Here is a 23,758-nt window from a genome sequence, read left to right on the forward strand (position 1 = left end):
TTTGCTGTTAATACTACACCTGTAAGAGACTGGTGACATTACAGTTCTCCAATTTACTCGTAGCAGCAGTTTTTAGGTATCCGGCACATGCAAGAGCATTTGCTGACCTTTATTTTAGTACTCAAACTTTCTATCCAATGAAGTCTGCTTGTGTTTTGGTTTGTAAAAGCTTGTGCATGGAGCTGGAACCATCTAAATTGACTTTAAAGGAATACTGAAGACAGGTTTCTGTTAAAGTGTACCTCAGCTGAGGGCTTAGCCTTAAAGACAGATATAGTCAAGAGATACAGTTATGAAGATAAACATTTCTCTCCTTACGGCAAACAGCCTTGGACTCACTCCTGAAGACAGGAGTAAGTGAATGAGTCTAAGTCCAAGAAAAGGCAATTTCAGATATGGAAGATGTGTGGCTTCCTACTTCTCCTTTAGGCAGTGTAAGAGCAGTTGGAGCACTCTCCAGATAACATGTGAACCATTGCTTCACTCGCCCAAGCTCACCTTAAGGGTTTCCTACTTGCTCTACTGAAGTTCTTGGAGTTTGCATCAATTGCTGAGGGCTCCACCCTGCTGCTGAAGGGCAGTTTCAGTTCTGTACATCAGACTCTTGGAGAAATTGCAAAGGCAGCCCTTGAAGCGGGAACTGCCCTGGGCTTTACCACAATAATAGAGGAAGATATTAATGTAGGATTCTCTTTCTCAGCTCAGGCTTTTGTGTGTACCTGGGGATCTCATCCAAGTGCTGGTTTTCTTCCCTTGTTCACCAGAGCTGAAGTAGCAAGTTTGTTAGTAGTTATTTTGTCCTGACTCTTTTGTTTTAAGTATGGTGATTATTTTTTTTCCAAAAGGTGGAGATTCATGGTTTACTAACACTATGGGTTAAAATCCTTCTGTAAATAGACACCAAGGCACTATGTGATAGCTCCTTCCTGGATAATAAGATCATATAGTATATACAAAACAGCATCAAAGGAATTAAAAACCCATGAGGTTTAAACAACAGACTATTAAATACAAATCTTGCTACCCAGAGGTGTGCAAACAATTTATTTGTGTTCAGTGCAACACTGTACAGGGGAATGGGTCTGCAGTTGTGTTTCTTTACAAGGACAATAAATGGTTTGTCAGCTCTGGTGAGCATTTATTTTGTATCCAAAATCCTAATGTAAAAAATAATAACAGTTTTACTCTCTCTGTTTGTGATGGAGTCCCAGTCTGACAGGATCAGAAATACCAGTAAACAGGTGCAGATGGGAATGAAATATTCCTCTTAGTTGAAATCTGTGGGCTGCATAAAAGGATTTTTTCCCACTGCCCAAAGAGTTCCTTATGTCAGACAATCTGAAGACACAATTTTTTTTTGTTTACTAGTCCAGCTGGCCCAACAGATTGCCTTGTTGAATTAGCATGTCCTAAAATAGAAAAGGATTTGATTGAATATGATGGTACAGGCAGTAGAACAAACAATGCTATTATAAAATATACTAACATACTTCTCTGTTTTATAGTGAATGGATCTGAGACACAGAGAGGCCTTCATGACTTCTGGAGCTTTTTGCATTAGATATTTTTATATCAATCTCAGTAAGAAGCAAATCAGCATATGTGTTGCCAAATTAAAACAGAAAGCTATCAACAAATTAACATCTTTTACACAGAACTCACACAAACACCACATTTTTCTATCTTGTGTTATTGCAAGAACAAAATTGCATAGACCATTTGCTGGCACTTTCTGAATTTTCCAAATAATGCTTTGTCTTACAAATAATTCAAGTACTTCCCTCAATTTCATTTCACCCACTAATACAGTAAGTGTTTACATGTAGTGAGAGGAAAAACCCATGGATCTCAAAAATACGAACAACGACATAATCACCTGACTGAACCACAGTTCAGCAAGGAAACATATTTGTTTTATTTTTTATACTCTCTGTAAGGCTGTTTTCCAAGTGTTACTGACAAAACATGTAAGTTGATTCAAGTCGTTCTTCTGAAGTGGAAATGTCATTTGTGCTCTTCTTCCCCTTACACCCTGTATTCCAGAACTGTAGCAGATTTGTTTCCTAAATTGTAAGTACTTTGTTTCTAAAATGCTGAAAAATATGCCTTCAGTAATGCTCTTTAGGAGTAATACAAAACCCAGATGCCCAAGGGGGTGTGTGGCCTTTTGGGTGCCTCACTGGCAGACTCGGCTGTATTCCTGGCAAGTGGAGCCCACGCCGGCCACTGACAAGTAGAGCTTTCCATCTGGACACACACAGATTTCATAGAGCCCCTGAGAAATCCCAGATCCACCCCTTGTACCCTCAGGCAGCTTGGGCAGTCGCACGGTTTCAGCATCCAGCAAAAGCTGTGTGGGAAAAAGCAGGAGAAATGAGGTTATTAGAGATGGTAAAGCAATCATGTGCCATGAGATAAGTTGAATTTGGCTAGACAGAGGCTTAAGAACGGCCTTTTACACAGGACTTGTTATACACAAAGTTTCTCTGAGCCCTAGGCTCTTGGCAGACATAAACAAAGGACAGGAATAAGTTGGTGCCCATCCTCTTCTTAGCAGAGAACTTGTGAAGTTCAACAAGGCCAAGTGCAATGTCCTGCACCTGTGTTGGGGCAATCCCCAAAATGGACACAAGCAGGGTGATGAATGGATTGAGAGAAGCCCTGAGAAGAAAGATGTAGGGGTATTGGCAAATGAAAACCTATGTATGAGCCAGCAATGTGTACTTGCAGCCCAGAAAATCAATCACGTCTGGGCTGCAACAGGAGCAGCATGGGCAGGGGCAAGGGAGGGAATTCTGCTCCTCTGCTCTGCTCTGGTGAGAGCTCACCTGCAGTGCTCCATTAGCTCTGAGGCCCCCAAAATAAGAAAGACATGGGTCTCTTGAAGTGAGTTAAGAGGAGGGACACAAAGATGCCCAGAGGGATGGAGCACCTCTCCTGTGAGGAAAGGCTGAGAGAATTGGAGTTGTTCAGCATGGAGAAGAGAAGGCTCTGGGGAGACCTCATTGCAGCCTTCCAGTACTTAAAGAGGGCCTACAAGAAAGCTGGGGAGGGACCCTTTATGAGGCACACTGGTTTTAAACTGGAAGAAGATAGATTTAGATTGAGGCACAGAACAGGTTGCCTAGAGAAATTGTGGATAACCCATGCCTGGAAGTGTTCAAGGCCAGATTGGATTGAGCTCTGAGCAGCCTGGTCTATTTGAAGGTGTCCCTGGCCATGGCAGGGGAGATTGGACCTGGATGATGTTTAAGGTCCCTTCCAGCACAATTCACTCTATGATTCTAAGGTAAGTAACAGGGTCCCTGCCTGTGCACAGAAGAGCAGGACACAAGCACTGCTGCTGGACCCAGGCCTGTCCTGGCCTGAGTGCTGAGGCCTCACCATGGAGCCAGCTGGTTAAGGATGGACGTGGGTTGGTCTGTAGTTCCTCTGTGGAAGAACTGGCACAGTACAGCCTTGCAGAGGGGATAAATAGGCTGCTGCATGTTGCCTGCTGTTAATGATGTCTGCAGAGCTTCACTCCTTAATTTTGCCACTCTGGGGCTGCATCTGCTTCTGAGCCAAGATTCCCCACTGGGGTGCCTGGGAATCACTGCGCTAGGAGGGAGCTAAGCAGTATCCAAGTTTTATTAGAAAGCATCTCTCTAAGATAATACAATATTATGTCTGTTGGTCATATTATTTGCATAAATAAAAGTTTTATTATTGGCACTATTAATTTTAATATCTTGCCACCTAAAACCTGAGGAATTAAATTAACAGAACTTGAAAAAAAGGCTAGAAGTTACAGTCACACAGAAGATCAACCACAGTTATGGAAAAGAAGGGCTTGCACTCACCACGCCATCACTGCTGTGTAGTTTGATATCCATCTGGGAAAGCGCTTCAATATTCCCAGCTTGTGCTTTAATATTAATTCCTCGTGGTGCATCCATGCTCAGAGATCGAGTTGGTGATTCCAGCCTAAAAGTAGGAGCAGAAAATTGGACAGTACCACAATCTCATACATTCTTTTATTTTAGAAAAATAAGTAAACATTGAACAAGCTCTTGCAGGCTCTGAAGTCATACAAAAGATGCATTTTTCCTTTCCTTCAGGCAGACTTGAAAAAGGAGGCAGCTATTTTGCAAACCAACAAAGCATCCCAAATGAAAAATACAGATCAATTCCTAATACAAATGCAAGATATTATTTCATACATAACTGCAGATTATTTCAGTATAACAGTAACCTAATTTATTAACCTGAAACCCAGTTTTACATTAGTTTCAATTTGTTTTCATTTTTGATATAATAAGACATTGAAATAAATACAATTAATACAGTCTGGAACTTTTTAAAATCAACGAGATTTCTGACACTGCAATTAGCTAGAGCAAGAGTTTACTTTGTGTGTGTGTGTTGTTTAACTAGATGACATCTGAAACTTAAAAACTGTTAATTTGAAATAAAAATTATACAGTACAACAAACAGGGAGTTGCAAACCCTGCAGTGCCCACAAGATGGCAGGAAGGCACTGTATTATCTGAGTAATCACCTCGTCGGATCAGCTGTGCAGGAATAATAATTTTTATTTTTCAAAGAGATAAGGCTTTGTTCCTTCACAATTTTGGTATCATTTCCATGTTAAGTAGAAGGGATAGAAATACTAACTAAAAATCATGAGAAGGAAAGAAAAAACCCAATCCTAGCAAAAAGCTAGTGATTATGTTGCTTCTTTTGACCATTACCTAGAACTGCTTCATCTGGAGGCACTGCAGGATCAGAATTGATACCTATTTGATTTTACTTATGAATATTCACTCACCCTTCCTGAAGACACCAGCCAATACTAAACAAGTGAATATGAAGGCTAGAGAGACAACTGTGATCCCTGTTTACATGTGCTGGCTTTCCTATTCTCTGGACACATACCAAAGAGTGTGGGCTGCATCCCCACTACAGAACACAGACACACTTGTTCCCTAGCCACTGTGTTTTCTAGAAATGCAGAGGGTTGTGTGTGTGTGTGCTTGCACTCCTAGCAGATGTTGTGCTGGCTCCACAGGTAATCCACAGCTGCCAGACCAGGCGAGTGGAAGCTGTGCCCAAAAAGGTCCTTTTCTGGGAATGCATTGTGTAGTGATTCCAGACTCTGACTGCCAATTATTGGCAGGAATTAGCTGTCTAATTTACTGAGACTCAAGTCTTCATTTTCTTTTTGTTTTCCTGTTACTTCATTAAAATCAGAATGTAAAAGAAGACAGTTCGTGTTTGTGTGAAAGTTCAGTTGTATTTTTGAGTTCTGAAGAAGCTAAATCCAGCTGATAACTTAAAACCTAAATCCATGGTATCTAAGCATAGTCACTGAAACTTCATTTTTTATCCTCAAATCTGAAAATAGCTCAAGCAATATTGCCTTATCACTGCTGGCCAGAGTTAGCAGAAGATTCTATCTTCTCTGATCTTGAAAGGTCCCTTCCAACCCAAACCATTCCACGACTTTACATTTCTATGATCTGCCTCTCCCTGACACCTCCTGGCTTCATCACCTTCAATTAGTTTAATCTCCAGACTGATAAATAAATAAAATACTAACAATGGGTAAATGCATCATGGCCCCATATTGAGACCATATCCACAAGACAATTTAATGCCTCACCCCATGAACCTGAGACAGCACAAACTTCAATCCTGATTATGCTGTGTACCAGGTCATGAGAATAAGTTCTGAATCAGACAACCAATATTGTATTAGTAATCTTTATTATGCAGAGTTTGGAATTTAACAACTTTTGTATGAATTTTTGCTTTAGATCTCTAAATTTATATCTCTTTGAAATAGAAAATCAGCTCTTCCTTGAGTGATTAATGTGGGTGGTCTGTTTCATGAGAATATTTTTCAGGGCACATTTGTATGCATTATATACTGAAAAATTAAAAAAGTTTCTGTTTTCAATCTTTAAAATTTAATGTATTTTCATAAATTAGTGTCAAAGTAGTTAAATATAACTTTGTCATAGTTTGTATTAACAAAAAGCTTTAAAGTCTGAAATACCTGATGTTCTTTTGTAATGCATTTCACCTACATAAGCAAATTATATGTAGGCATAAATTTTTATTTTTAAACTCCATTAAATATCACAAGACAGCAGACTGGGACAAACTTTTGAGAGTATATCAGACCTGGACTTTAAAAAGCAATCAAACACAAGAGAAATATTTCTTACTTTCTACAAAAATTAATGCTGGCACGAAGCCCACAGACTTCGGAAGCACTTAGATTTATGATATGACATACACATAATTTGAATTACATGGCAGAATTACATTTGCTATATTAATCACAAACCTTAATTTCTGCTGTTTATACAGGTCCTATTTCTAGATTAACTCAGCCTGGATTTGACTAATTAAGCACGTCATTGAAGCTTCCTGGCAATGCAAACTGTTGTGAATCAGTGATGTGAACTGTAATATGTGAGATCCTAGCAGAGGCAAGAGTCAATAACACGAATGACGCATTTCTTTGTACAGTATTCTAAGGTTTGGTGTCTAGAGTCCAGATGCACTCAAAGGGCAATGGGCACCTAGTGCAGAAACAGCCTAAGTCGAACCTTGACTTTGAATGTCCCTTCTCAGTCCCCACCCTGATGTGCGTGTCTCAGGTGTCCTGACAAAACAAGAATCCAGTTTGTTTGCAAATGAATGAGGGTGCTCGGAGAGTAAGAGGGAAAAAATTAATTGTCTTAAGAGTTTTGGTCACTTTATAATGTTTGAATTTGTGCATTAGAATGATGAGGGAATATATTGGTACCAGTCACTTTATGTTTTTTTTAAACTTACAGACACATGAATTACATTTAAGAGGATGAAGTGAATGATCTTTTCCATCTAGGGGAATTAATCTATGTAATGTGCTGTCCTAAATGTGACATCTGTCACAGCCTCTATCTCACTTGGGAAGATGGATTCTGTACTTATGAGTAGCTTCTAGGTACTGCAGTAGCTGCCAGGGTCAATTAGCAAGGGTGTGGTGCAAGAGAAATTGATCTGGGCAGCACAATATTTGATGCCAAGGACCTGACAGCCCATTATGTGTGTCCTGAGGAGAACTCTGGACTAGGTATTGCCAAATGGATGCCCAGAAAGGTTGGAGCACATCAGGTGTTCTCCACGAGACCACCTGATGTGTTCAGAATAGTTTAACACAAATGTCACCCTGTCCATGTCTCCCAAACAGTTCCACAATGAAAATCAAGATGTGGAGAACTCACAGGCCATTGGGAGATTTCTCTCCCAAGCATGTTTCTAATTTGAATTTAGACACTCAAGTACACATACCCACAGATTGTAAGGCAAAGCAAGCCACACCTGGGCCCACTTGCAGAATAGTTACTTTGCCTTCACCCTGACCCCTGTAGCCTGAGAAACTGCACCATGTCATCTTCTGAAAGCCTTCTGAAAGGGAAGGGTGAGGGAATAGGTGGTCCCTGGTAATATTTTACAGCTGTCATTTGCTGAATATTGGTTCTCCAAAGTCCATTGCAATTGATTACAGCAAAAATGATATTTACTTGTTGGTAAGAGTTCCAGCAGTCAACTATACTGTCTTGTCTGGCAGCCAAAGAAATTTGGTGCTGAGCTGTGCTAAATAATTCATGAAGGCCTGTGTGAAAAAATATTCTGAGGGAACCTCGACAGCATCCAGGCTCTGGATCTGAAACCATCCCAACAACCAAAAGCCTTGGAGATTTCCTTTTTCCTATAAGCATGTTGCTAACTTGTGGAGATATAAGATCACCTGAAATTGCTCAGTTGGCTGTTAGGGAGGATGTGAGGGCAGGGACAGCCTGCAGCAGTTCTGGTAAAGAAGCAGGTGACACTGCCTGTGCATGCTGCAGGAATATTGATCCTTTTTTCATCCTGGTCTGGCAGGAGTCAGAAGGATGCCTTACAGATCTTTTAAGTACCACAAGGTATTAGAAAGCTAGTTCTAGCACTGAAGAAAGAGTACCACAAGTTTCCTACACTTTGGGGTTGCTTGACCCTCAGAGCAGGACTGAGGAACCAGCTTGCTCTTGGGTAATTGTTTATCCTTTCCTTCTGACCCTTTTTTCACCTTTCCAGCTCAGGAGTCATCATCTCTCCTGAATTCAATGGGAAGAGAATTCAGTGGTATGACCTTAGACAGGAGTTGCCCATCTGTAGGCATTCTTCCCAGCACCTGTCTAAGGAAGATCAGAATTACTGTAACTGGACTGAACAGGTCCAGGATCAACACTAGCTCTAATTTGGTAGTGAACCCAACAATTGTGCATCTCTGGAAGTGTCCAAGGTCAGGTTACACAGGGCCTTGAGCAACCTGGTCTAGTGGAAGGTGTACCTGCTCATGACAGGGGGCTGGAAATAGATGACTTTTAGGGACCCTTGTAACTCAAACCATTCTATGATTCTATAATCAAAACATCTTTCTCACATCATCAGGTAAGCAAGAGACCCTCATATACCTTTGGTGTGCAAAAAGAAATCCTGCCATGAACACCTGCCCCAGAATTCATTTGACTTTGTAAAGGTTTAAGGGAAACAGAAATTAAATTATGATGATTAAACAATAAATAACTATAGTAATTTTTAATTAAAAAATGACTAGAGGTCATGGAGCAAAGGATGAATAGAAAAGGCAAGAAATGAAGAGGAAAAAAATAAACCCATGAGGTAAAGAGGGGAAAAAGGAAAATCTTTAACCTGTCAAGGAACTACTGTTTTGAAAGGCAAAAAAGCAACCTAGAGGATTCTGTGGGCTTAATTTGCCTTGGTTCTCTGTAGATGTCTGCTTTGATCCCTGCTTTTTGAATGTACGTTAACCTTTAAAAGGCAATAGGAGTATATTGACTTTTTGATTAGTCTGAAAGCAGTCTAATTCCCCAGCCATGCAGCTAGACATTGTAAGAGAGTAAACCACAGGCAGAGCATGCACTAGTCACACAGCAAAAAGAGATTGTCAGCATTTATTTATGGTGTAGTACACGCAATTTCAAACCATATCCTTTCTTTATGAGGAATCTGGATTCCTGTTGACACGAGCTGAGCAAAACTGGGCTGCAGTTCTAGAGGTGGAGAGTGAGCAGCAGGCATGGAGTAATGCCCACTGCCAATCCCCACCCATATTCACTTATCTCCCAGCAGCTTGCTGTTTTGAGGTCAAGTGAGTGGGGATGGAAATCAGGATGCTGCAAGAACATGATTACCCAAACTTGAGCATCTTGGTGTTCTGCCTTGTGGTTTTGGCTGCTTGCCAGATGGTCCAAAGGCAAAGAAGGACAAAACAACAGGACTGAGATCTCAGTCTCATTACAAGCCTCATTTCTGTATTTTGTAAAAGCATTTTCTTTGGAACAGCTCCTAAAATTACATCTCCTTGCAAAGAGGAAAAATGAGTTTCACAGCATATTCCATCAACTGTGTCTATCTTGAGGACACGGAAGTATCAGTATTCAACAGTAAGATGTGATAGCTCTTACTGAATGTCAAAGAATAGAAAATACTAATGACTCATTAAATCTTCTTCCCTGGTAAGTTTCTGCGTAATGAAAATATAGCAGTTACTTAGTCAAGCTTTAGCACAAAATTCTGATTTGACATAACTTCTATAAATCTTTCAAATGCTGACTGATTTTTCTTTCTAAAATGTCCCATTTTGCATCACACCTATTGAATTCCTTCATTAAGAGGTGGAATAATCACTTCCCACCTGGATGATATTGTCCTCCATATTGCCTTCATTCACTTTGGTATTCTAAGTCTGAACTTCACTGACTTAAACTAAATGAAACATAATGAGAAAAATTGACTGAAAAACTGCATCCATTTTTCCTTGTCAAGCCCATTAGTTGGTCAATGGTTATAATCTATCTCCCAATTTTTGTAGCTTAGTTCAAAAAAATTATTTTCCAAGGACTATTGCCTCTGGGACTTGCCTGAACTAGGACGCATATTCTGTTTTAGTAAGACCAATGTCAATATCTACATCTCCTATATACTGAACACTAAGTTAATTTATTATTTATGCCACAATAAAATGTAACAGTCAAACCAGTATATTTTTAATGAATCAAAATTTACCAGCATTATCTCAAAATTTAAAGTAAAGAACATTTAATAATTTTCTATCAAGTGAATCTGGCTCTTGCATTGCAGGAAAACCTACAGAAAAACTTAAGAGTAGCATGAGATACAGCTTAATATTAAAACTGTGCTTTCAACTTTACCATGCCAAAACTATTAACTCAAATAAAGGTTTTGTGCCCGTAATAAAAAAAAATCACCAGTCTCTTGTGAAAATAGAGAGAAGATGTCTGATAACACTGTAAGAAAACACATAGGGTACAAGTGAATTCAGAGAAACATACTATGAAAATATTTGTTTAGAGGCAAGTGTATGTACACAGAAACTCCATTAGAGAAAAAATATTTGGCTAGAATATAAGCAGCTGTTCATAAAGCACCTAATTTTTCCAGGTATTCCGAAGCTTTAAAAAGAAAATCTTCAGTGATCCTATGTTGTAACTTAAAGACTATAAAATGATAGAGCAATCTGTTATAATTTGATTTTAAAAGTAACCTCTTCTTTTTTTGGTTTTTCTGTTTATTGCTTAAATGCACTAATGAAAATGTCATTTTGGAAGGTCCATCATTTTGCCTCCAATCACTTGGGGATGGCTCAAAATGTGCTGTGCTTTACTGGCAGCTTGTAACACCTCTGACCTCTGAAAATAGACAGAAATGTCTATATTCCGAAACATCCCAAATACTTTCATAACAGCAGAACTACCCTGAAATAACTACAAAATGCTGTAGTAGGCTCTGCTTTTCTTGGTAATCTTCTTTCTCCGGACAATCACATTCATGCACAAAGACAGTCATGAACCACAAGCAAGTCATTACTAATTGCAGTTCAGGCCTTCTGTATGACATGTATAATACTGCTGCAGGATCCTTTCTTTCATGTTTATTGGACTCCCCTCCCAGAGGCCTCTGCTGGTAAAGCCTAGGAGCACTTCATTACTCAACCATTTCAGGGCTGAGTTCCCATATCTGGAGGGTAAAAAAACCTCACTGAACCACTTTCATATTTCCCTTTCTTCTAACTCTTGGGAAGGAGTTTTCATCATACACAACACAGCTGGGCTTACTGAGCTTGGCGGGGGTAAAGGGGAGTCATTGTGAAATTACAAAATCATGTAATGGAGAAACAAAGAAATCAGATCACAAATACTCATTAAGCTCAAATAAGCAACCTATAGGGAATGCTAAAACAATCTAAAGCTAAAACAATCTTGTAATGACCTTTCGGAATATTGAGCAATGCCAGTAATGGATCTTAGACTCTTTATGCTTTTTATGTTAAGACAATCATTGTGAGAAAATAAAATCATAATTGATCAGATTCTATTGTAAGTTTAATTTTCTGTAGATAAATTAATACATTTATCCTTATTTATGCCTATATTTAAATAATTTTATCCATGGACTTAATATAAGCTTATAGCTCCAAGATCTTGGATTTGGAGGCAAGTCTGTTATGTGCCCCAGTGCTGCATCAGGGTGTCTAACTTTTACATATTCCAACATCAGAGATGCAGGACCCAGGAAATCAACCTGGACTGTGTTCCTCTTATGATGTCTGTGCTAAGGACTCCATGACAGAAAAGCACTAACAATATAAGGCTGTCTTATTCTGTTGTGTTTCAGACTGTGGGCAATCTGATGACTTCAGATTAAAAGAAAAGAGAGATTGTGTTATTTTTCTGATACATATTTGAATAATCATAAGCTTTAAGAAATAAGTCAGTTAAAGGAGGACATTGGAGATGAATGTGCAGTGTAGGATAGAAAACCAGAAAAATGTTCAAAACAAGAATTACAGGAGCCAAGGGAAGAACTGTAGGAGATAATAAATATAAATGTACATGGGATGCACAGTTATCAAGACTGGTATAAAAAGAAATCTGACTTTGATGTAGAAGATATAGAGAAGGTTTTGAAGGAAGAAGATATTCAGAAACTTGATAGCAAGGAAAACACTTAGACTATTTGAAATTCTCAAACTTTTTACTAAGTACAAGACAACCATGGATTTTTACCAACTAAGAAGGGATACTTCTTTTAGGTAAATATGATGTTGTCATGACTTTCCTGAAAAGAAAAAGTCACAGCATTCCAAGCTAATGATTAGCTTGGAAGGACTCATTACCTCATGCCTGATATCAAACAAGACCCAGTAACTGGCAGCCATTTCTAATCCTAGTCACGTGGTTATATAAACCATGATTAGCAATTTAGATGAATTTATGAAATGCTAGGTTCCAAGTGGAAAGCTCTATTCTGCAACTTGAACATTTCCTGTCAGATCTCAAGATCTCAGTCCTGAGATGCTGAGCCACCGAGACCCTGGGGGGGCTCGGGACTCCTGGAATGTTGCCAGAAGTGTCTGGTAGCTGGACTTTAACCCTACACAGGAGACGACAAGGATGAGGGCTTCACCGGGTGAATGGTGAAGGGATTAGTTAATTAGAGAGTGAGACACAAGGTTTAAGATTTATGTACAGGGGGGTTTAGAGGAGTAAGATGGAGGAATTGGGGTGTGTCCTGTCCTTCTTCTTCTTCCTCTTCTCCTCCATCTTCTTTGGCCACGGTGGCACCTTTGGATTGGTTATTACTAAGAGTACACCGAGTTATAACAATAGATGGTATTGGGGAAAAATGATAAATATTGTATACGTAGCAAGGGGTATAAAGATACGTGGCGGTCAGGGGGACGGCACAGTGTGCCCATGGCTGACTGCTGAGCAGATCTCTGCTGGCTGAAAGAACATCTTTTAGATAAACAATTAATAAACATAAAACCAGAAAGAAGAACTGAAGCCTCTTCTCGTCCTTCAACACGCGGGCTGCCCCAAGGCCACCACGGGCCTTCCAGGCCCCTCAAACAGCCGAGATAAACCGGACACTTGGCGTTCCCTGGGCGGACCAGAACCACCACAACCTTTCGGGGGAAGATAAACCGGACATTTGGCTTCCACTGGGTGAGCTCTGACCACCACAAAACCTTTCGGGGGGGGGCACCACCACCACCTTCAAAGCCCTGAAGACCAGAAAGAAGAAGAAAAAAAAAAAAGCCAACAGAGACTGCAAAGAAAAACAGCAGTCACTGAGAATTCCACCTCTCAGTTTCTGCCGAAGATAATTCGTAGCAGAACAGCCCGGACTGGAACCAGAAGGCGCCCTGGGACCACCTCTCGTAATCTGCTGGACAGATCGAGACGTCCAGACTGCTCTGAACAACAGATTTGGTAAGAAAGCCTGAAAAATAAGAACATGAGGGGCACACCTTCCCAGGAACAACGGGAAATTTTGTCCGCCTTATAAGGTGTGACACAAACATACATAAAAAAAAAAAAATTAAAAAATTAGCTCTGGCCTTAAAAGGCCAGGAAGGAAGACCCCGAGACGCAGCAGACGTCCGGGGGGGGGCCCTCAAAAGAGGGGGGAGCAAGACTCCGGAAAAAATTAGCTCTGGCCTTAAAAGGCCAGGAAGAAATAACCCAACAGACGCAGCAGACGTCCGGGGGGGAGGCCTCTCTGAAAGAGGGGGGGGGCAAGGCCCCAGGAAAGAAAAAATTAGCTCTGGCCTTAAAAGGCCGAGAGGAAAATGCTCTTGGAGAAAAAGAGCAAGAAATATTATTAAAATACCCGGTCCCAAAACCCAGAAACCCTGGGAAACTCCCAAAAGCGTCCAGAAAGCCCAGAGAGCATGGAGGACTCAGGACCGAGGGGGGAGAGCAGGGGGAGGAGAAAAAGGGATCGGAGGAGGCGCTTTCTCGCGGCAGCCAGGCAGCGGCGGAGCAGGCGGGGAGCGCGGCTGAAGAAAAAACAAGAGACGCGTGTTCAGATACGGCTTTGCTAAGCTCAGGGCCGGGGGGTGCAGCGGCCCCGGGGGCCGGCAAGGTAGCAGAAACGCGCGCAGCGGGCAAAACTCGCAAGAACCCGGGGCAGAAGCCACAAACCAAAGCCGGGGCGTCTGACCCATGCAGCGAAATTAGGGAAATTGCGCAATCCCAGAAAGCTGCGGTGAGACGCAGGGGGCGCGCGGTTGTGACGCAAAAAACCCGGGACGCAGATCGATGCGAACGCGGCGGGCGCGGGTGCCGGCGGGGGCAGCCAGCACACACTGACGAAAGGCCACACACACACAGCGTCGGAGGAGGAGGAGACAGAGTCGGGGCAGACCGAGGGGGAAAATTCAGAGGCGGAACAAAAAGGGAGAGGGAAAAATTACCTCGGGAGAGACAGGGAGCGGCTCGGAAAGCACGCATGCACAGAGCGCGGGCGGGGGCGGGCCAGACCCCCGGTGACGTCTCAGGCGAGGAGGGGCCCTCTCCAGACTTGGTGCCTTTGGTAAAAAACCCTCGTGGAGTCCAAGCCTCTCCCCTCCTGGGGAGGCTTGTGTGTTTTCTAACCCTATTGTCAGTTGAATCAAAAACTAGGTAACCCCTGAGTGAGCTTGCAAACAGCAACAATCGCGGAACAAAGAGGCAGTTGTGAGCAGAGCTACAGCATCATTTCGTAACAAGTCTGCAACTATGCAGCAATTTTCCTCAACAAGATATAAGAAGAAACGAATACTCAGACAAAAGTCGGGACTCAGACTGCAAAGGACAACTCAAAAGAGAAACAAGAGGAACGAAAGACTCTGGGGGGGTTTTTCTCTTTGGGGTCTTGAATATTTCTGTATAAGAACGAAAGACTGGGAGGTTTTCTCCTTGGGGTCTTGAATTGCAATAGGCAATGGAGTAAATTTACCTATTATAGGGAAAACTGACAAAGGATCATATATTGATCAGCTGGTAGATTTCTTTGACATTTCTCCCATTTGGAGAGGAATTTTAAGGGCAGATTTCTTTGACATTTCTCCCATTTGGAGAAGAATTTTAAGGGTAGGATTTTATGTTTTAATAGTTTAGGATTTTATATTGTAATAATTTTCCTAGTCCTCATCCATGTCGTCCCAGATGCCATGAATCGGATTGTAAAAGAGGTTTTCTTGGGGCAAACAGAAGGGGGAGATGTCGGATCTCAAGATCTCAGTCCTGAGATGCTGAGCCACCGAGACCCTGGGGGGGCTCGGGACTCCTGGAATGTTGCCAGAAGTGTCTGGTAGCTGGACTTTAACCCTACACAGGAGACGACAAGGATGAGGGCTTCACCGGGTGAATGGTGAAGGGATTAGTTAATTAGAGAGTGAGACACAAGGTTTAAGATTTATGTACAGGGGGGTTTAGAGGAGTAAGATGGAGGAATTGGGGTGTGTCCTGTCCTTCTTCTTCTTCCTCTTCTCCTCCATCTTCTTTGGCCACGGTGGCACCTTTGGATTGGTTATTACTAAGAGTACACCGAGTTATAACAATAGATGGTATTGGGGAAAAATGATAAATATTGTATACGTAGCAAGGGGTATAAAGATACGTGGCGGTCAGGGGGACGGCACAGTGTGCCCATGGCTGACTGCTGAGCAGATCTCTGCTGGCTGAAAGAACATCTTTTAGATAAACAATTAATAAACATAAAACCAGAAAGAAGAACTGAAGCCTCTTCTCGTCCTTCGACACGCGGGCTGCCCCAAGGCCACCCAGGGCCTTTCCAGGCCCCTCAAACAGCCGAGATAAACCGGACAATTTCCCAGCGCAGTGCCTGATTTCTTATGATAAACTTTCATTTCCTCAGACATTAACCAAACATGGTGTAGTTGGCAAGTGCACAATTCCTAAAGAAATGCCATTGATCCTCCAATCCTTCAAAATTAACAGAAAGAAAGAAGTAGTGCTAGAGCATAAATAATCTGCTCTGTTTTAGATATCTCTGTAAAATGCCCTCACAATACCTGTTGCCTTCCACCAAAAGTGATGAGATGCAGTACAGGTATCTGCACCTAGATGTCCAAATAAATTTAATCGACTCCACGTGGACATCTACCCAAACAGTTGTAAACCCCTGGGGCCATGCTCCAGGAATGTTAGTTTCTGTGTGGGTGGCTTGTGGGAGGATCCCTTTCCACTTCAGTGAACGAATGAATGAATGATTTTGCTTGCAGAGAGAGGAGTATTCTAAACCTGGATGGACATCTGAGATGCATCTGCTTATTCTGGGAACACAGAGGTCCTCTAGCTTTGGACATGAATGCAGCCTAAATATGTAAGAGATGAATGGTAACCAAGAGTGTGTGCTGAACCATCAGCTAAATCACATGCATGAACAATGAAGAAACAATTTAGAATCAGCAAAAATATTAGCCAAATGCAGATGAAGGGGTTTTTGCATGTGCTCACTTTTTAGTGCTACTACATATACATAGGAAGCACTGTTGATTTTTAAATAGATAAATCTTCTGGGCTTTTTTAAGCTCATTTTGACTTATGCTAAAAATGATCGAGGATAATGATCAAGGGCAGAACCCCAAAGCCCTGCATTCTTTTGGGGTGCCATTCTTAAACATGGGGAGTATCTGCTGCTGTTGAAGGTGTCAGCTGGCGTTTTCTTTAGCATGTTTTTCTTTAACTTATATAAAAAATTCTTAGCACAGTTTTATTTCGTGAAATAAAACACATTCCAAGTTAGTTGTGTATTTATGTTGTAAATCTGAAATGCGTGGCAGCAGATGATTCCAGTAAAGCTCAGTTATGAGATTCTGGATTCAAGGGAATTGTTCAGCATAAGCACAGCAGGCACTAACGCTGTGTACGGCTTAGGGGGGATCTCTGTGCACAAGCACAATTACAAAGCCAGATTTGAATAACAGATGTTTCCAGCTCCCAAGGTTTTGGTTAACAGAATTTTTTTTTTAATGTAAGCCACATATAAGAAGTGCTCAAAGTTATAGGACAAATGCATTTACATGTTCTCTTAAAAAAAATAACAAAACAGTTCCCAGTTTTAATGGCACTTTGAAAAGGCTCTAAAAGCAATTTAAAATAACATTTATAATGTATTCCAAAACACAGCAGATATGATTATCGCAGCGTACTTATTTGTTTATTAGTTCTCCATCCATTTTAAATATTGAGGTGTTTTTTCCTGTTTGCCTACTGTCACTCAGTGCAGAGTCGCTGAAGGAATGAAGACTAAAGATAAGACTAAGACACGATTAAAATAGAAGCCTCTTTCAAGACTGACAGTTGTGATGAAGAGTGGTAAGAGCTAATTCAAAAGAGGTCTCTGTGATGACCTCAATTTTATGATATGCTGACTCTCCAGGTAATTAAAAATGACCAAGGCCCCAGTGAATGTGATTAAATCTGGCACATAACAGATGTTTCCAGCACAGCTATCTTTTTCAAATTACTTTAATAATATTATAAAATAATCTCTTGTATTATAAAATTTTAATCTCATATAATAACAGCACTTGCATCATTGTTGCAAAAAATGGGGTTGGTATTTTCCTTATGAGTAGTTTCATAAAATTACCTTCCAGGCTGAAATTTGCCATGCCTTTCTTTTATATGATTCTCAAGCAATTTTTTATTAATATGCTGAAACATAGCAAGATTTCAAGTAACTGGAGTTCTTCAGTAAATGCTGTTTATAATGTCCACATGTTCTTCATGAGAACAAACACTCAAGTGAAGAGGCTTTGCTGAAAAGCAGGTCATACCCTTTCCTTCTTGTGATTGTTAGTACAGTGGCTGAATGTGCCACACTGTCATCAGATTCCTCACAACTGAAGTACACAACTCTGCACACAGTCCAAGGGAGAGGGGAAAGAGTGAGTAGCGATGGTGTACATGTGCAATTCATCTTGGAAAAGCTACTCTTAGCAGGAAATGCTCCCTCTTCTTCTCCCAGTGTTTCCCACACCCACCTCCTTATGGTGGGTGTCTCCTGCTTCCTGCCTCCTCCTCAGTTCTCTTGATATATGTGCAGAAATGTATGCAGGTGAAAGATAATGTAAGGCATGATCTGCTCAACTCAGTATCACAGCTTGGATCAGCGACAGCACAATCAGGCTTACAAACAGGGCTCCAGGTGGTCACCTGCAAGGTGGTGTCTAAAACTGTGACAATCACTATCAAAGTTTTCACAGTGGCTTGTGCTCTGGTGGAATATGCTGTAATCACTGGTGACAAGTTCACTGTGGCAAACTCACTGAGCAGTCTGGCATTGTCAGGGACCCAGTTCAACAGGTGCATTAATCATCACAGCTTTGCTCTTTGTGCTACTGACACAGGCAGCCATGGAAAATACTTAAATGACTGCCCCATGTTTCTGTTTCTACAGCAGAAACAACTTTTATTGGTTTTAATGTGTTGAGTGACATCTCTGAGAAACTGAGGCTTTAGGAAAGACATCAGCCATGGGACTGGAGGAAGTGAAAGTCATTTATGACAGTGCTTGCAAAATTCTTTTCACTAACATTTCCAGGAAAAATCACTGCTTACAAGACAACCAGATGTGATGTAATACACAAGACTTTGCTAAAAGAGTTTTTTTAAAATATCCAAGTCAGAAATGCTTCTGAAAAGATGATCAACATGATGCCCTGTACTATCCAACCCTTCTAAACGACACCTTTTTACACATTTGAGTCCATCAGATGAATGGAAATACATTCTTTAACGCTTCCAAAATACATATTTTATGGTGTTTTTAGTTAACCTGGTTACAAAAAGTACATGAATGCAAATTTATATCCTCAAATTAAGGCCAGGGCTCATAAAATCACACTGCAGTAGAAATATCTCACTAGTCATGGAGCGGAGGTGCCTTGCAAACACTGAATCATAATCTTATTCCTACTTTCTATTATGTAATTCATTCTCTTCTGACTGACTGGGCTTTTGATTTTCATAATGAATGCAAATCAAAATGACTTTACATCAATTGGTTAGAATGTATTTTTAAGCAATTAGCATGCAAGCATTAGTATTACAAATATGATTAAACAATTATTTGGCAAATGCTTTTCCCCTGGTTGCCTTCTATACATTTCTCTACATTTCCTTCATAATTCTTACTCATACAGCCATAAACTCGACAAATTCAGTTTCCAGCTTTCCCTCTTATTACATAGTTTAACCATAGCAAATACTTCAAGCATAAAAGGAAAAAATAATATCAATGGGGACTGGAAAGGTTGAAAATAAAACTTCAGAAAGAATCTGAGAGAAGTAGAAACTGTAACTACATCAGTAGTTATTGGATGCCACAGAACAGATGCAAAATTAAAGGGTGTATGTCAATTATTAATATATAGACAGGGAAAAGTCTACCATTAGTACAGTAATCTAGCCTAACCAGATACCTAGAAACCATACAATTGGCACTTGAATTATCAATATTCTGTAACATGTCAGTCACATACCTGTATATATACATTTTTATGCTTTTAACTGTTGGACAGATATTTCAGTTAAATATAAAATAATGCTTTCTTAGTTACACATTTGAAGTTTTATTTAATACCAATATGAAACATTTGTTTAGAATACATCAGTTTCCCTGGGGAATATTGAAATATTTTCAGTATATACCCATAAACCATTAAATATACCCATATTCTGGTAACATATTTCTCTCTCTATAAATTTATAATCATACTCTGCAAAAGTTGGCTGTCTGGAACAGTGATATCATTCCTGCTATAGAGCTTCCCAAAATCAAGAATAGTGGAATGATGTGGATCATTCTGAACTTGGATGTAAACCCTCAGTTAAAAGACAGTTTGAATACCACAAGCTGAGTGTACTAAAAGTGATTTCCCACAAGATTTGTGCTCAGAAGGCACAGTTGTTGGCAGTCAGACAGCCATACACAGCAAATACGAGAACAAAGATAGTACTAATTTGTAAGCATTATATTCATTATTCATAGTATACAGTTAGTTTATAAATGGAAAAATGCCACATTTGTAAGCACATTTTTTTTAGTTTGGGAAATGCAAATGCTCAGCTCAGAAACATTGTTTTGAGATTTAAAGAGTTTTGCTGATCCACTGTTTTCCCTTAGAAAACCACAAGCTATGTAGACCACAAGAAGAAACAGTAAAAAAATGACAAAACTATGTATGAACTCCATGTTATTCAAGGATACAAAAATTTAGGAGGAATACAGGAATAGGCTAAATAATATTCTAAGCTGTTTTAAGTTATCAGAAAAATAAGTTAGCATCAGACTGGAAAAATGTCTAAAATCAGACACCAGTTTTCACAGAGAATATTATTTGATAACAAAGGATATAAGAGGGTATGTGTGCTGGCATGAAACTTGGGATAATATCAGAGGAGTATATTTCCAGTGCTTAACATGGAACCTAGGGAAAAGATGACTTTTAGGGAACTGTTATAAATGTCTCTGTCTACAGCATCTAGCTCTAGTAGTTGCTGTTACAGATTTTTGACCTACATTTTAGGTCACAAGGTATGTGTCTGAACATGAGCTTTCTTAATTCTATTTAAATTCAGGTTTTTCTGGGAAGGAAGATGTTAAATCTCTGTTTTCCATTAAATCTTTGCTGTGATCCAGTTCTAGGTATCAGCTAAATAAATTCTTAGGAAGCACCAGGAGACCTGACTGAGGCAAGTTCTCAAGGTGCCAAATACATACCAAAGTCCAAGCCCTCACAGAGAGCCATGGAAAAGGCTACAAAACAGCTTGGCAGGAATAAAGAGCTGGATCATAGCAATCACTGACATATTTCTGTTCTCCCTATGACAATTGGCTGTTTTCAACCAGGTGCCTCCTCAATGGTATTTGTCAGGGAAGGACATTTCCTGGATGTATCCAAATCTCCCTGGTGACTCTCAACACGTCTTTGAGATGTCTATTGGATGCTTCCTACATGCAAGGCCCTGTTTTTAGGTGTCCACCTGGCCCTAAAGTCTTAACAAATTTTCTAAATGAAAACTATGGATCTTACTTAGATATAGGAAGTCCATTAAAGGAATTAAAAAGTAGGCAATGCTTTTGTATTTTAAACTTAGGAAAGCTACAATCTTGAAATGTAGGTTTTGTTGTTTTAATTCTTCCTACCAGTTGGAAGTAAGTGCGAGCACATCTCTTTTTCTTTACGAGTGAGTCAAAAATTGTATCTTTTAGACTGAAAAGGACTCTATAATTTTCCTTCAAATTGCAAATGAAAAGACAGTCACTGACCACAGTACAATTGCACTGCTCTATCTCAATAAGTTAGCTATAAAAAGTCATGTTTGTTCTAACACACACATCTCTTTGTTTCCAAAAAAGCAGTCTATCTTGAAATTCCACATTTGGACAAGAAAGCCAGCAGAATGTGTAATTCAGAGGCCATTTGTATCAGCTTTGTTTGAAATCCTACTCTAAATCTGAATGACAGAGAAAGAATGTGGCCCCCATTCATATGACATGAGCTGAAAAATTACGAGCATTAACAGCTTTCCAGGCATCTCCTTGAAACCTGCAACTCCATTTGTAGTGGATAGGGTTTCTCAAAACACTGTTCCCCACATTTAATGCTGCAGACCATGGCACCTTATAACACATTCATCCAGCATATCACATTCACATGGCATAGCACAACCACTGACAGAAAAATAAAGGAAAAATAGCAGAAGATTAATAGATGGTGAAAGGGTGGAGATAAGGCTGAAGGTAAGCAAATATATTATATTAACTATAACTCTGTGCTCACTACACTAATCTGGAAAGGAAGCATCATCAAATCTGAAATGGAAAAGTCATACTCAAAACTGCATTTTAAATTTTCATATTGAAGTACTTTTCAGTGGGTAGGTACCTGTATTTAACCGTGTGGAATGAAACAGATTATTTGTGAAGCATTATATAAATTTTCTTGGCAAATTTGTCTGAACTCCTTCACAACAGAATGCATGAATTTTGCTTATGCTGACGTTTAAGGTTACCCTTGAAAGTAACCTTTCTGCAGCTTGACAAAATGGCCTTCTCTGCTTACATCTTCATTTACCATCTGCACTGCAGACCAGTACATTTCCTTCTTAAGCCTTCCCAGAATCCCTTAGTGAAAAAATGAAATTATTGCCATCTCTGCTTTCAAACTTGACACTGATTGTGACAGAAAAAGAAAATAAATTAAAGGACTGAGGCATCCTGAACTTCTCTGGGTAAAGGCCTACCAGGAGAGGAGAGAAAAGAGGGATATTTTACAAGGGCATGAAGTGATAGAGCAAAGAGCAAAGATTTAGATTAGATACTGGGAAAAAATTCTTTGCTGTGAGGATAGTAGGGCACTGGAACAGGATGCCCAGAGAAGCTGTGGATGGTGGAGGTGTCCAAGGCCAGGCTGGGTGGGACTCTGAGCAGCTTGGTCTGGTGGGAGGTGCCCACGGCAGGACGGGTTGGACCTTGATGATCTTTGAGGTCCCTTCCAGCCCAAGCTATTCTGTGTTGGCACAAGTGAGTGGTGCATGCATTGCACAGCCTCATGCCCACAAAATCAGTTTTCTTAGGGTTAAGCTAACTCAGTTTCTAGCACAGGTGTTTAGCAGCTCTGATTCATGTCAAATACAGTCACAAGTGTGTCAGTGGCCATGTCGCTAGTTCCCAGACATCACAATAATTACTAGCAAACTTCTGTCAATTCTGGAGAAGTCTGTACTTCCCCCTATTTTAAGTTAATCAAAGACAGAACTGAGTGGGATTTTATGTATTACATTTGAGCTCTGCTAACAAATAGCAACATTCCAGATCAAAATAGTTGTTTATAGTTGACAAACACTAAAGAGTTAAATTCATTCATGGAGGAGAACTTTAGGAACACTTTGAATTAAGCTCAGTGTTTTCCTTCCTACTGTTATCCTATTTGAAAAAGAGGCAGAAAAATTATACTAACAATAGTTGTATATAGTCACGAACATTGCAATTGTTGTTAAACAACAGTGCAAATAGAACTTATAATGTAACAGTTTATAACAGATGTAGAATAAAACTATATTAACCCTATTAAAATATTAATTGACTATGAATTTGAAGCAACATAACAACCATGGAAAATAATAGATACATATCCAACCAAAATTTGCAGGGAGCTTCTTGATTTTGCAATTAGGAAATTTGATTTCCTACTTCACTGAAGTCGAGATAATCACAGAAAATGTCAAATTTACAACATAATGAGTCCACTTCCTACAAAACCAGACAATGTATGCTTAAAATGCAGAATATTGGTCAAAGTCTCTCACATCCAAATTCTACCATAACAGAAGAAACACATTTTTGAAAGTGGACATCAATATGTTAAAAATTATGCCTTGAAATCATACTGTCTTCAAATGCATGCACAAGGTAAAGTAAATCTTAAATATAAATGAGATAATCAAAATAATTATCTTAAAAGTCTCTCTCTCATTTGTCATTCTCAATTTGAAAATTCAATCAACAAGATACAGACAGTGTTTTTGAAAGCTTTCATCAGCCTCCACTACTCTCTAGTAGTTATCCCTATTGGAGAGGAAAACTAAAAAGAGAAATTATGACAAAAAAGAAGCAAACTGCCAAGGTATGAAAGGACAGAAATCCAATTGCTAAGACATCCTCTTTCATTTCAAACCCTTCTTTGAACTGGCATATAAATGAAAGATAACATGTTCATGAAGAGAATATAATTTGACTTTATTACCTCATCATAACCAGCATATTATAAACTAATTTGGGATACTCAAAACTAAATAGATTAATGCACAAAAAAGCCTATCCTTGAATTAA

The 23,758-nt window shown here is 39.8% G+C and overlaps 1 protein-coding gene across 7 annotated transcripts in view; it reads right to left on the reverse strand.

The window, feature by feature from the left end:
* Window positions 1-1,027: 1,027 nt before the first annotated feature.
* Window positions 1,028-23,758, reverse strand: part of SGCG (sarcoglycan gamma) — a 107,211-nt gene continuing 84,480 nt past the window's right edge. For 6 of the 7 annotated variants that reach the window (XM_064717363.1, XM_064717346.1, XM_064717354.1 and 3 more), the window contains 2 exons: window positions 3,843-3,966; window positions 1,028-2,350 (listed from right to left, as the gene is read on the reverse strand). In XM_064717363.1, the coding sequence (XP_064573433.1) occupies window positions 2,177-2,350; window positions 3,843-3,966 (298 nt within the window). In that variant the 3' untranslated portion in view covers window positions 1,028-2,176. The remainder of the gene's footprint in view (window positions 2,351-3,842; window positions 3,967-23,758) is intronic. The other variant, XR_010440892.1, reaches the window with a different exon arrangement.

The sequence above is a fragment of the Zonotrichia leucophrys genome, chromosome 1 (genome assembly GCF_028769735.1).
Source record: "Zonotrichia leucophrys gambelii isolate GWCS_2022_RI chromosome 1, RI_Zleu_2.0, whole genome shotgun sequence".
Classification (NCBI taxonomy): domain Eukaryota; kingdom Metazoa; phylum Chordata; class Aves; order Passeriformes; family Passerellidae; genus Zonotrichia; species Zonotrichia leucophrys.